At 36.8% G+C, this 14,468-nt stretch overlaps 1 protein-coding gene across 1 annotated transcript; it reads right to left on the bottom strand.

The window, feature by feature from the left end:
- Nucleotides 1-2,307: 2,307 nt before the first annotated feature.
- On the bottom strand, nucleotides 2,308-14,422 carry hic1l (hypermethylated in cancer 1 like). Its single transcript, XM_082160481.1, has 2 exons — nucleotides 14,289-14,422; nucleotides 2,308-7,089 (listed from the first exon to the last, which is right to left on the bottom strand). Exon 2 carries the CDS (start codon nucleotides 7,056-7,058, stop codon nucleotides 5,700-5,702), a length of 1,359 nt encoding a protein of 452 aa, XP_082016607.1. The 5' UTR covers nucleotides 7,059-7,089; nucleotides 14,289-14,422; the 3' UTR covers nucleotides 2,308-5,699.
- Nucleotides 14,423-14,468: the final 46 nt, after the last annotated feature.

Genomic DNA, 14,468 nt, shown 5'->3' with positions numbered 1-14,468 from the left:
TTCTGATTTTACTGCCAACAACCACTCTGCATTCTGTCTTCTGGTTTAATGCGCTTTGGGGCTTTCGTTGTGTAGCTACTTTACAATAAGCCCCATTGACCCTTACACTACCCTCTATTGTGTGAGTGCCAATTACAGCAAATTTTTGTCTTTTTCAGCCAGTTTCCACCTTGCAACCTGGAATGCACAGGACAAAAGTGACATTCGATATAGCCTAGTTCTTTTGTTGTACATTGACATTGGTTGTTAAAACATACCGAGTCCTGGACATTCAGGAGACGCAACCTGCTTCATGATAGTACAACACATTCACTTTTTTACAGCGTTAGAAGTGACATTTATTTAGCTAATTTCTGGCCCATTTTTGTCTACTCAAACATTTAAGTTTGATTCAACCTAAAGAAAAAATTAATTGTATTTCAATTTAAGTTAGTTTCAAATCTTTCAGTTTTGTTGATACAAAAAAGTCCTTGTATATTTTTAATAGGAAGTCTTAAATGTTTCTCTTAAAATTAAAGCTTCTTTAATGATTCTTTGCACCCATGTTCAATAATAAAGTTAGTTTTTCTTATCAAATTATTTCATGGATATCTTCATGGTTTTATTTTATTTTATATTATGTGTGGATTCCTTTGTCCCAGTTTACATTTTCACATCAACTCACCTGATTACTGTTAGGTTACATACAACAACAACAAAAACAGGCATTTAACCCTTTAAATTTAAGTTTGAATGGTTAAAACAAGAAACCAAAACGATGTGGGTCACTGAAACTTTAACTATGCAAACAATATGCAAAAGTGAGATAAGACCAAAGTTAGCAAAGACTTCTTATTCAACTGGTCTGAATGTTTCTTTCACTGTGTACTTGTCTGTGTGTGCACAGCACAAGCTGTCCACTCTCTGATAATGCCACAAAGGGGATTTCTATGTTTGTAGATTTCTTAGTATGCAAGTTCCCACCCTGCTCAGAGTGTCTGCTCTCTCTTTTTGGAAGCCGCACGTGGGATGCAGCCAGCTGTTCTATTCTCTTCTCTGAACCCTGTCTGCTTGTCCTACACTGCAGGCCTGCACGCCATCAGATAACACCCTGCACGCCGTACGAAATCTTCTGAGGCACTCTGTGCTAACAATACACTGCAGACATTTACATGTGAAAACACTGGGCCTTATCTTAAGTTCAGTGAAGGTTTAGGACAAGAGGACTCAACTTGATTGTGTGAGCATGCAGATCTGTAACAGGTAGGTCTCTACTGGTGGATGAAGGCTGCAATGAGGCTGTCAGCTCAACAAAGAAGCACTGAAACTATATAGTATTCCCAAACTTCCCACTCCAAAAGCTTGATGAATAATGGTGATATGTGGAGTCTTGCTGCCACCCACTGGACAAGATATGAAATCACTGTTACTGAGAGCTTTTGGCTCTGTTCGAAAAGCATTTTGTGCAGTATAGTGTCTACAATTTTTTATGCTATACAAATGCTATACATTTTGCAGTATGCAATGATTCATATTCGAAATTTTCAGTGTGCTGGACTATTTTTTGATTCAACGTGATGTTTTATTAACAAAATTCAGGAGGAGCATGATCAGATAATTAACATGGGAGGAGCTCATTCAGTTAGTCAACTCAATTCAGGATCAGGAGGTATATATACATATACAGCAGACTTTTCCAGCATCCCACCACCAGCCCATCTCCTCACTTATATTCCTATCCCAACCTGGGATGGGGGAGTACGGGGCAAAAAAAACAGCACGCCAAATACACATAACCTTTACTCTATTTAATTATATTTAAAGGTAAAGCGGAGGATGTTTTACTTCCTGGTGGGTAGTCTAAACTATTGGTCCTCCTAATTGTCAATCATTCTGGTGAATCAATCAAACTTTTCAAAAAGTGGAGAGGGCGGGTCTTATCTAAAATTTGGAAAGATCCTCCGCTATACCTTTAAGTGTGAAATTGAGAAATGCAAGTTATCAGTACAATCTATTTAGTCATGGATATCAGATTAATTTTTTTATTTTTTTTATTTTACTTTAACATTTTATTTAGAGATATTTACTTTATTGGCATTGAAAATATTTATTGGTTTTTATTGATAAATGTTTATTGATATGTTATTCCCAATAGCCATCAATTATTCCCCAACATAGCTAAACCTTATAGTCAATTATTGGTGGCAAATAGTTTTCAAAGATGCTATAATATTTGCATACAATGGCAGATTATACATATGATATTATTATATTGCAGAAGCTTAATTATTTTGTACAAACCCACATAAATAAAAAGCAAAAGTGAAGTTATTTGATCAGCATTTAATTTTATTTCATGTCATAACTGAGAACAATGTTACTTACACCAGGACTTTAAATCTTTCAAAGAGTGAAAATGTGCTTTGGTTTTCATAAACAAGTTGCAAATACTTTAGTATCATTATTTTTGCACAAAGTACTTGACATTTTTTAAAAGCATTTGAAAACCACATCAAAACCATACACGTACACACAATCCTGTACTGCTAATGGAAAGAGCTGCCAAACCTTCTGAAGGCATATTGTGTCAGTTATAGTGAATATAGAAACATGTCTAAATCAAAAGAGCTGCAAAAAACATTTGGTTAATGGTGCTTTATGGTTCAAAAAGTTCATTGGGATGTGTCCCTAAAATGTTCCCTGAGGTTTGCAGAGGATGCAAATGAAAGTCTTGTCACAGTTTTGAAGTTCAGTTTCAAGCCCCATTATGTAATAAAAAGTTCCTGAATATTCTAGAATTATATTGATTTACAGACAATGTCAAATAATCGAGAGAGAGAGAGAGAGAGAGCGAGAGAGAGAGAGAAACTGAACAAAGAGTGCCTGTAATGGCAATTCAGCAAATTAAATAATTTGACTAGTTGATCTATTATTTAAAGTACCCTTGTTGATATTACCAGAACAGGCAACTAACTACAAAACAACCTCGGAATTAGGTATCGTTTAAAAAGCCCTCCAGCATTATACAACCCAACCAGAGGTAGTTTAAAAGAAACAAGGTTTATAACAAACAAGATATTAATCCGCAAGAAAATCATTTCATATCTGAACAAGTAAAAGTTTCAGTAATGTATCAACTGATAACAATAACATGTCATTTACATTAAGATACCCAAAGATATTTACAGTAGGTTTTGATTTTAAGCTTTTGGTCTCATTTCAACACTAAATGCAAGAATGCAATCTGCTAAACCTAACATTTTTAAAATCATAAGAACAATGCACATGCCACAAGAAAATATGGACAACATGCTGTATACATTAAGCCATTGGTTGAAGCATTGGAAAATAATAATAATAACAACAACAATAATAAATCCCAAAGGAAAACCCCTGAAAAAAAAAATGAAAAGAAAAAGATTTATAATATAAACCTGAATTGAAAGAAGCATAAATTAGACTTAAATATTTAGCAAGAATATAGATTTGGTTATATAGTTTTACAGTATTTCTTCAGCATTTCAACATTCAATATTTCTTTGGAACTGTACATCAAAACACCCTAATTGCTCAAGCAATATGACTTCACAAGCTCAGATAGCAACCCTACAGTGAAGTATTACCTGACCCCCTGAAAAGTGTACATTAAAACAGGCAGTGTGTTTTCCCCTGTTCTGGATCAGATGTCAGTTTAAGCTCATTAATTAAACTAGACAGAGTGACTGTATTATGGAAGACAGCATGTAGGTTTTCTTATCCAACATGTAGTCTTAATCTCATACAGGCTAATCAGAGGGTTTGGTTTAATCTGAGGTAGCAAGTTTGTGTATTCAAGTAAACAACCAGATAGCTTTATTATAGCGGTCAGTTTCTGAAGCCTAAACTATATCACGATTCCTAATTACATTCGAGAGGTATAGCAAGTCACTGCTGTAAAATAACTGGTATCACCAGGAACATTCAGTTGTTTCAGTTCGGAGAGAATCACTAGCAATTTGAGGTAATTTTCGTTTTAATAGATCAAACTACATCACTAAGTGGATAAACTTGATATTTGTTTAGCTACACACTAACAATAACAATAAACAATTCATGCACAAGAAGAAAATTTATAGAAATTCATAGAAAGAGGTATAACAGCAGGTATTGGCTGAAGTTGGCATTTTTATACTGATCAGGAAATGGCATCGCCATTCTTCAACGAAGATCAAGATAATTCTATGTAGCATTCTAGAGGATTTGCGAGCAAAATTGGACTCTAGATTATCTAAAAAAAAAAAGTGAACTGTAGAGAACCCTTACGGAACCCAAGATTAGACAACAATGGTTTTCTTTTTGAGAGTAGAAAAATAAAATGCTCCAAATAATCCTCTAGATGTATTCATTTGCAGCAAGAGTATTCTAGAATTTGTGGATGAAAACGAACCCTAGATTAGCTCAAAAAGGAAATCAGTGTAGAGAAGAGTTAAAGGATTCTTTTATAGAATCCTAAAGGACTCGAGATCCGTACTGAATACTAGATTAGCTCAAAAGGTAACCTAAATGAATCTTCATATAGGGTTGTAGAGGATTTGTGGCCAAACCTGATCCCTAGAATAGGCTACAGAGGTTTCCTTAGGGTTCCGTTCGGCCAAATCTACCAAGAGCGTTCTTGATCAGGGGTGCCGAACAAACTCCTGGAGGGCCACAGTTTTGCACCCCTGCTCTAGATCGGGCTCTCTCAAATCCGGCTCTGCAGAAGTTTAGCTCCATCCCTAATCGAACACACCTGAACCCGATTATCAATAGATTGGGTTGAAATGCCCTCCAGGTTGGCTACTCCTAAGCCTCATCAGACTGTCAGTCCAAATCAGATTTTTGTGCATATCCGACTGAGTCTGATCATATTTTTCTGATCATAAAGCAGATGTGAACGGGGAAAAAAGCTACATTCATATGTGGTTTGAAATCCTATTTAAATTGCATTTCTTCGTTTATGTCACTTTCTAAGGCCACGTAAAACGTAAACAAGTCAGACGTTAACAAACATGCTGAAAGTCGCTGCAGAAACAAGGTTGTGTTGTTGCAAAGTGTCCTATGTTTCTGCCGCTACTTCAGTTGTAGTAGTCCAGCGCGGTGGCTACACATTGTCAAGTTGTAAATAAGACAACATCTGTATTGCAAAACCCTCCACGATGCTGCTGTTTTTTGGCGTATGCCTACTAACGCAACGTCATTGCCATATATGCAGATATTCCGGAAAAAGAAAGAGCACCACGGGACACACAAATCAGGTACGAATAGTTACGATACACAGTATGGACAGTCAATAATATAGATCAGATTCCAATCGGATGCACAAATAATCGGATTTGGACTGACCGTGTGAACATAGCCCTACTCTAGATCTTCAGAGGTATAATTTGAGCTAAAAGAATATTTGGAGAATTTAAGAATTTGTGGCTGAAACTGAACGCTAAATTAGATCAAAAAGTAAACGTTGCCAAAAACGTACCCTAGATTGGACTACGGAGGTTTCCTTTTTGAGATAGAGGACTCTTTTTAGAATTCCAGAAGATTTGTGGATACAGCTAAAACTGTGAAGAATATCTAGATGAATCTTTGTAGTGTTCTGGAGAACTTGTGGGAGAACTGAGCCCTAGTTAAAAGAACCTAAACCAAACCACTAATGAGAACTGTTGGTATCTGCATTATCCAAGTTTAGGGCTCTTTGACCTGTTCTAAGATGCTGAGGTATGCATCCGCATGTGACTAATGAGGTTTCTTTGTTGCGTAAACTTCCCACCACAGACCTGGCACTCATACGGTTTCTCCCCTGAATGGACACGCATGTGCTCAGTGAGACGGTACTGCCTGGTGAAGCGCATACCACACTCCTCACACGCAAACGGCTTTAGACCGAGGTGGCTGCGCATGTGGCGGGTCATAGTGCCGCGCTGTGTGAACATCTTGCCGCAAATGTTGCAGGGGAATGGGCGCAAGGTGTCAACATCTTTGAGGGACTTTCGCGGACTTTGCTCCAGGCTTTCAGCAGCTTCTTGTGAGACTCTGGTGATTCCAGCATCTCCATCACGTTCCTCTTCCTCCTCATCCTCAACCTTCACATCCAGGTCTCCATCCAAATGACTTTCCACATGGGACTTGAGACTCTCGGAGGAGGGAAAACCCTTTTCACATGGTATACAAACGTAAGGGTTGTCCCCTTCAGCTTCTTTGAGAAAGGTCTCCTTTTGATATACAAAATTGGTGCTGCCATTGTTTGGTTTTTGGCCATCAGTTTCGTCTGTTTTGCCTCCAATTCCTTTCTCTTTCTTTACAGACAACTGTAAAGTGAAAGTCTGATTCTGGCTTAGTTGACTTCCAACCCTGCTAAGAGGAATGTAACCACTGACCTTGGATTTTCTTCGGGATCCCTCCCTTTTTTTTTCCTGAGCTCCATCCAAAGGAATTATCCACTTCTCTTTCTTTGGAACACACTTCCCATTTATTCCTAGCTGCATATTGCTGGAGATGGTTCTAGAAAGAAAAAACGTATCATTCGTCTCAGACTTTACATTCTTCTTAGTCAAATCCAACCCCAAGTCCTGCTTTTTCCTACATTTACTTTCAGCATTTTGCCTTTTTTTGGGAGGAGTCATACACGTTTCAGTGTCTGATGAGTGGTCTTCATACAGGCGAAATAAAGATTTGGAGCTCCCACATGCTACGCTATTGAGGGATCCATTTTGGTTAATCTTAGTGGAGCACAGGTTTGCGAGGTCATTGAGCTGGAGAAAGTTAGCTGTGGTGAGCAGAGAGCTCAAATCCAGAGCCTCAAAAGTCTCATCTGACAATTTTCCGGTGTAAATGAAATCCAGAATTTGCTGGAAAACAGCTGGATCCACCATATCAGGGTCAAGGTGGATGAGGTTATCATGAAGGACAAGGGACTTGAAGTAGTGGCTGGTGGCGGCGAGGACACTTTTGTGAGCTCGGAAGAGTGTATTCTCAACCATGATGATGACATCGCACAGGAAGCCCTTTGAGCGTTGTTGATTGAGCTGGAGAAGCAGTTGACTGGCGTAGTTGGGGAGCTCCATCGCCTACCCTTGATGTTTTGCATTGGTGTCACTGTAAGAAAGGATGACCAAATGTTATTTTGGTGTGACACAGACTCTCACGGATAATCAATAACATCTGCTTTGCCTTAATAGGTGCTCTATGAAGGATTTTCAGAAAAAATAAAGTATAGACTCGTACAAAAATAATGCCTCAGGCTCTCAATTATTACTTATGGTCCACTAGAAGTGTGTGGTGGTGTTTGTGTCAGCAGAAAAATTGTCCTGTGCCTGAAATTTCTAAATTTCTTCTTGAATTCCTGTGCTCAGGACATTTCTGGACGACAATCTTTGGCCAGTGGGTGTGTAGCCCCAGCCAATCACAAAACACTGTGCAGGTGTGGGCGGGGCTTTAACGTTGGTGTCTGAAGCTCGGGAAGCTCTGATAAGTTGTCACGTCTTGACACAAAAAAAATCTGCTAATGTTGTTATTGCCTGTTCTGTAACTTGAGTCAGATTATTAGGCGTTGTAATTATGATTTTATGACAATATTTATTAGCGAGCTAGAGAAGGTGGCTAAAACTCGCTCACAAATTACAGCCAGTCATCTAAATATTAGCATAACTATTCTTTCATTTACAAATTATTTATGCATGAAAAAAAAAATATATATATATTGTAGATATATCAGGGGAGAGGGCTTGTATGGGATGAAATGAATTTAGTCTCAAATGATTAACACAGTAAAACATTTATCAAGTTCATGGATAATTGTGCATGCATATCCACAACCAAATGCCTTTCAACTTGCGTGTGCAAAATACAGAATTAAATGTATCAGAATTTGTGCGTGCTACTAGAAAGATGTGCATTTGTGGATCAGGTGACAAGCGTGCATTCATTGACTCGTTTAACGTAATGGATTAAGAATAAAGGCTAACATTAAAAGACCAAACTGGGCAAGACTATAGGCCTACCTTATTAATAAAGCATACATTGTACAGGCAAGCAGATTAAATCAGATTATGAACAACACGCAAGGATAGGCATTTCTCTCCCGTAGAAAACCATTATAAAAACGCTTAACATGCTTTATAGTTGCATGTTCAATAAGGTGTACAGGCTAGTGAGTTTTAGTATATCCCCATCTTACTGCAATAAGGCACATTAAGCGTTTTCTTTATAATAGGGTCTATGGGAGTAAAACTAACTATATAGGCCTATAGACAAGAGCCTATAGAATATGTATGCGTTGCGGCAAGTTTCACATTAAGGGCATTTTTATCCCGTAGAGCCTGTTAAAGAAAACGCTTAACGTGATATTTTCCAGTTGCGTTTAACTTTGCATTTGTAGGGGAAAGCAACCGGGAGCGCAGTAAAGTAAGTTTTAGGTTTGACATTCACCTGTAGTCAGTCAGTCTTTCCAATAGGAACCTACTATAAGCTTTGAAATTTGAAAATGTTTGTTTTTAAAAGTTAAGTCATTTTAATTCATATAATTATATGTTTTAAAGCAGTTTAATTGGCAGGCGTGCGTTATGGCGTCAAAGCATTGTCATGTATAAATATGCAGCTATAACGTTCGTAGGTCATTTTGAATGAATATTTCATGTCGATATACAATGGTTGCATATTGTTCAAACTAATCCTGCTATTGATATTTTTGTAAGACTGCCGACTCTATAGAACAGGGAAATATATAGCAAGGGAAAACGAATGTCCGGCAAATATCGACTTTTAACAAACAGACATTTTCAAATTCCAAAGTTTGTATACTATGTATAGCTTAATATAGCATACTATGTGCAGTCAGATAAAAATAAGCCTAGAATATGAACGATTTTATAATGGTTTTCTATGGGAGAGAAATATGAATCTGATTTAATCTGCTTGCCTGTACAAAGTATGCTTTATTAATAAGGTAGGCCTATAGTCTTGCCGAGTTTGGTCTTTTAATGTTAGTCTTTTGTCTTAATCCATTACGTAAAGCGTTTTCATTATAGCAAGGAAACATTCGATGTAAAACTTTGTGTGTTTTGAGTTCATATTTTTCTGCTAGTCTGTACAAGGTAAGCTAAGTTAAGTTTTATTAATAAATTGTGTACTACATTTGGTGCTTCAATATCACTTTCTTAAACCACATTAAGCATCTTACATGGGGAAGAACGCTTGATTGTCTGTTTTAGCAGGCTACTGCCATCTAGTGGTAGCAGCTTTTCTCAGACAGCTGTGTGTGGATCATGAATCACCTGATCCACAAATGCACATCTTTGTTGCATGTGCAAATTATAATACACTAATAAAAAAGAAAACATTTGTTTTCACAAAAATGTCTCTATTTGTACAAATTGCTACACATTTATTTAATTCTGAATTTTGCACACACAAGTTGAAAGACATTTGGTTGTGGATAATAAAACATATCTGCAACATTTATCAAGTTCATGGATAATTGTGCATGCATGTGTTAATCATTTTGAGACCAAATTCATCCCATAGGGCTTCCGCCCGTGTGGAGCAGTCAGGGGTTCATTCTTTGTACCTCGATTAATACATTTGAGATGATTTGCCAGAAAAAAATCTGTATTATACATTTTTAAGGCCAGACAAGTAGTTTATTGAGGGTTGATTTGTAAAGAAGAACTATACGCCTGCGCACATATATTCAAACGCGCATACATTTGGGCTGAACACATCTGCGTTGAATATTGTTGAATATTAAATGTTCACAGTAAAGGGCAGATATATCGATTCTCGAAACCAAGATCAGCAACCTGTTGTGTCTTTATTATGATAGACTACACAACATTATAATATTATTTGTAAATTTATATTTACAATATAAATATATATTACAATATGGTTCATTAGGGTACTCTTGTAAGAAAGTAGCAGTGGCTGGGACCGACTTTAACTATCACCTCCGCTTAAAAAGATGCAATCTAATCCTGTCATGAAATAAGCCAGCTCTCGAGCAGGTTTGAGCTTATGGACCTGTTGCTATGCCAGCAACTCTAGGATGAGCTTCGAAGAACCGAACAATTCTGGATCATGTCAAATCGGCAACAATGAAACCCAGCTGCTAATTGAGTAATCCACGTACAAAGAATGGACCCCAAGTTTCACTGTTATGTTTAAAAACAGTAACTGAAAATCCTGCATAGTGCACCATTAACTTAAAAAAGAAAAAAAAAAAGAAAAGGGGGACGACAGGCGGATGATAAAATGCTTAGATTACTTTTTTTTAATGCAAATTCACTCCACCATACTATGCAGTTATAAATAAAGTCATTCAATAAGTCACCTTCATTTATATAGCACTTTTAACAATATGGATTGTTTCAAAGCAGCTTTACAGAGATAATAGGAAATTAAAGTAACAGATTGTTTAGGCTTTACAGCAGCTCTAGAATAAAGTTATTGTCCGGCTACAGTTAGTTTTGATTGATTCACTTCCGTTGCGAAGATCATTAGTTATTAACTTAGGGGCTGCTTCCACGACGCGTTTGGTCTATAGGTATGCACATTTGAATATATATGTGCGCAGGCGTTTCTTTACACATTGACATCGCCAAATTACTTGTCCGGCCAGAATAATGCAGAATTTTTTGTCGTTAAGTAATTGTCTATCTATGTTATAAATAATTAAAGAGTACAAATATTGTGACTCTGCAAGTCAGCTGAGCTCAAGGTGTCCACCCACTTTTTCAGTGCCCTTGGTCCTAGTATTTTACACATTAAAAAAAATTACAATAAAACCAGACTCGGGGCTTAAAACAATCTTTGATTTAAAGCAACAACAACAACAAAAAAAAGGATTAGAAACTGGAAAGGTTCAAGAATATGTCCTTCGCAATGTAATGGAAGTTGGGTTGGAAAATGGAAAAATACCGGTATATTATATTTCAAATGGTACAATAATGATTTTGCTCATTTCAGTACCAGATATGGTAATGCTTCCATGTGAATTTGTGTAAGCGCTGTCAAGTGTTACTATTTACAATGTGTATTCGCAGCGTTACGCATTGTAGCCCATCACAGACATATTTTCTGTGTAAAATATAGCCTACTTGTTTCTCTACTGTTCTTAATGCAATTGTTTTAATTCAGTTTTTTTTTTTTTTTTTTGGCTGCTAGTTTTTGGCTGCAAATCTTCCATTTATGTCTAAAATATTAGAAAAAGTGGTGTCCGCTCAACTGGGCTCTTTCTTGCAACAAAATGATATCTATGAAAAGTTTCAGTCTCGATTCAGACCGCATCATAGCACTGAAACTGCGCTCGTTAAAATCACAAATGATTTACTTTTAGCTTCTGACCAAGGCTGTATCTCAATACTAGTTTTACTTGATCTTAGTGCTGAGTTCGATACTATAGATCACACAATACTCTTAGATCGACTACAAAATTATACTGGTGTTCAAGGACAAGCACTAAGCTGGTTCAAATCATACCTATCTGACCGCTACCATTTTGTCTATTTAAATGGAGAAAAATCGATCATGCCGCAGGGATCTGTGTTAGGCCCTCTGTTATTTTCAATATATATGATGCCACTTGGAAATATTATAAGGAAACATGGAATTAGTTTCCATTGTTATGCTGATGACACTCAAATATATATTTCATCAAGGCCGGATGAAAACGCTAAATTTTCCAAATTGACAGAGTGTGTTAAAGATATAAAAGATTGGATGACGCGTAATTTTCTATTATTAAATCCAGACAAGACAGAGGTAATACTTATCGGTTCAAAAAACCGCCCACAAAACCTCGCACAATACAACTTTAACATCATAGGATGTCCTGTTACTTTATCCGCTACAGTAAAAGACCTGGGTGTTATACTCGATTGCAACCTGTCTTTTGAAAATCATATTTCATATGTTACAAAAACAGCCTTTTTCCACCTTAGAAACATTGCTAAGCTACGTAATATGCTATCAGTTTCTGATGCAGAAAAGTTAGTTCATGCATTCATGACCTCGAGACTGGATTACTGTAATGCTTTATTAGCTGGTTGTCCTGCATCCTCAATAAACAAGCTACAGTTCGTCCAAAATGCCGCCGCTAGAGTTCTTACGAGATCAAGAAAATATGATCATATAACACCGATTTTATCATCACTGCATTGGTTACCTATAAAGTTCCGTATTAATTACAAGGTATTGCTACTGACTTATAAAGCCCTAAACGGCTTAGCTCCAGTCTATTTAACGGATCTTCTATCGCCCTATAATCCATCGCGCTCTTTAAGATCACTAAATTCAAGGCTTTTGGTCATACCTAGGATATTCAGAACCACCAAAGGAGGGAGAGCATTTTCACATTTGGCTCCAAAACTCTGGAATAGTCTTCCTGATACTGTTCGTTGCTCAGACTCGCTCTCCCAGTTTAAAACTAGATTAAAGTCGCATCTCTTCAGCCAGGCATTCATATAATCCCACAGTTCAAACTACAATCCGGCCTCTAGCTCATAAATGCCAGAGGAGAACTGGCCCCCGACTGAGCCTGGGTTCTCCCAAGGTTTTTTTTCTCCATTAGGTCACCTGATGGAGTTTTAGGACATCATTAGGTCACTTGATGGAGTTTTTCGGTTCCTTGCCACTGTTGCCTTTGGCTTGCTCAGTTGGGGATATTTTGGGGATATTTAATTTAATTTCATCAATCAATAAATTCCTCTTGAAACAAACTTTGTTGTATTATTTAAATTTAATACTGTGAAGCTGCTTTGATACAATCTGTATTGTGAAAAGCGCTATACAAATAAACTTGACTTGACTACTATGACTACTAGTCACCTATGGTATAAATGTAGTATCGATACAGAGGTATTAAATCCTGCTAATAAGTCGCTTTGGATAAAATCGTCTGCTAAATGGTTAAATGTAAATGCTATCATACTGAAGCCAAAATTGTGATATCGAACCAACCCTAACTTGAAGTAGCGACAGATCAAAAAATGAAAATTGTTCACAATAAAATTAAGATGCATTTAGAAAAAAAAGGGGAAAAAAATCATTTCACGCTAATTTTAAATTCTTTCATGATACAAACTACACCCATGAATAATTGGGGATGACATAAATGAACCAAAAATAATGGTGCAATAGAAAATTATTGATGTTAAGTAACTAATTTTAAACAAAGGTTGACTGCAAAATAGTGTGACCAACTATGATCGATTACAATGCTTCATGGGAGTTTGCCAACAATTAATCTACTGAAAAACAAAACGAAAAACAAATGTGATTTGTACTGTTGTCACTCAGTTGTGGTCATGAAGTGTTTTGAAGGCATTAAGATAGAGAAAAGAAAAATATATATACACATTAATGTCTCTTACCAAAAACACCCATGATACAGTTTTTGCCATAACAGTCACTCAAGCTATTGTTACTAAAATTAAACAGTGGTAACTTTAGTCAAGACAGTCCACAAAAAAGGTTAACAATGAAAAACAAAAAAGAAATGTATAAAGCTTACTCTATTTGAAGAAATACAATTATTGTGACTTTTACAGTACATAAACACTGCACAAACTACAGCATTTTAGCAGAAGCTTTGTTCATTTTCAAAGGGATATTGGCATAATAGTCATCATGGTCATAATTAAAGTAACGTTATATTAAGAGTCATTGCCGTTTTTGAGCCAGGTATGGTGTTGTATTGATCCACAAACAATAATCTAACATTTAAACACTACGGGCGTCCAAACGCGCATGTGCTAATTAAGTGGGGCTGGTCTTTGATTAAAATTGCGAAACTACGCGTTTTAAATCGAGTTTTGGTTTCATTTCAAAATTTTATTTAAAAAAAACCCCATCAACATATAACTTACTCGTCGAAAACAGCACGCCCGTGAATAACACGCCCGAGCTCGTTAAAGCACACGGTGGGTCCTAGGTAAAAAATACACGTATCTGTTTCTTAATAAATGCGGAACTGCGGATACCAATCCTTTACAGACGTGCTTACGTGCGTATATGACAAAATAATTAATTTATAATCTCTGCCACGCTTGAATAGTATGGATGACAGTATAGATGTTAACAATGAGACAAACACTGAACAATTTTTAAGCTCGTTTAAAGTAAAAAAACAAAACAGGAAATGATACCTTGCAAGGCTGCTGTGGGCTAGGTAAGCGGATCGCGCTGTGCATTTAATGCCGTTTGTGTTTTAATAATCAATATTAGTTCGTAAGTTCAACACAACGCGTCTGTTTACATCATATATATGCGAAAACAAATATATATTTATTTTCAAATACCTTTTAAACAAGGGCAGGGGTCCTTACTTCTCCCGTCGTCATCAAAACGCCATCTTAGGAGCTTGTGACGTAGGCAGTTTGACCCCTGACCCAGTTCAGATCAGTCTCACCCCCCTACCTGTCCTTCTGGAGGCATTACCATAGTATTACCTCAGGTTATTCTCTCCGAGTGACACATAA

This window comes from Leuciscus leuciscus (assembly GCF_965113295.1).
Source record: "Leuciscus leuciscus genome assembly, chromosome: 25".
In the NCBI taxonomy this organism is placed as follows: domain Eukaryota; kingdom Metazoa; phylum Chordata; class Actinopteri; order Cypriniformes; family Leuciscidae; genus Leuciscus; species Leuciscus leuciscus.
The sequence above is the reverse complement of the archived record's forward strand: the minus strand, read 5'-3'. Positions and strand labels throughout refer to the sequence as shown.

Excerpts from the sequence above, each read along its gene's own strand:
- hic1l (XM_082160481.1), bottom strand. The coding sequence starts at position 7,058 with ATGGAGCTCCCCAACTACGCCAGTCAACTGCTTCTCCAGCTCAATCAA.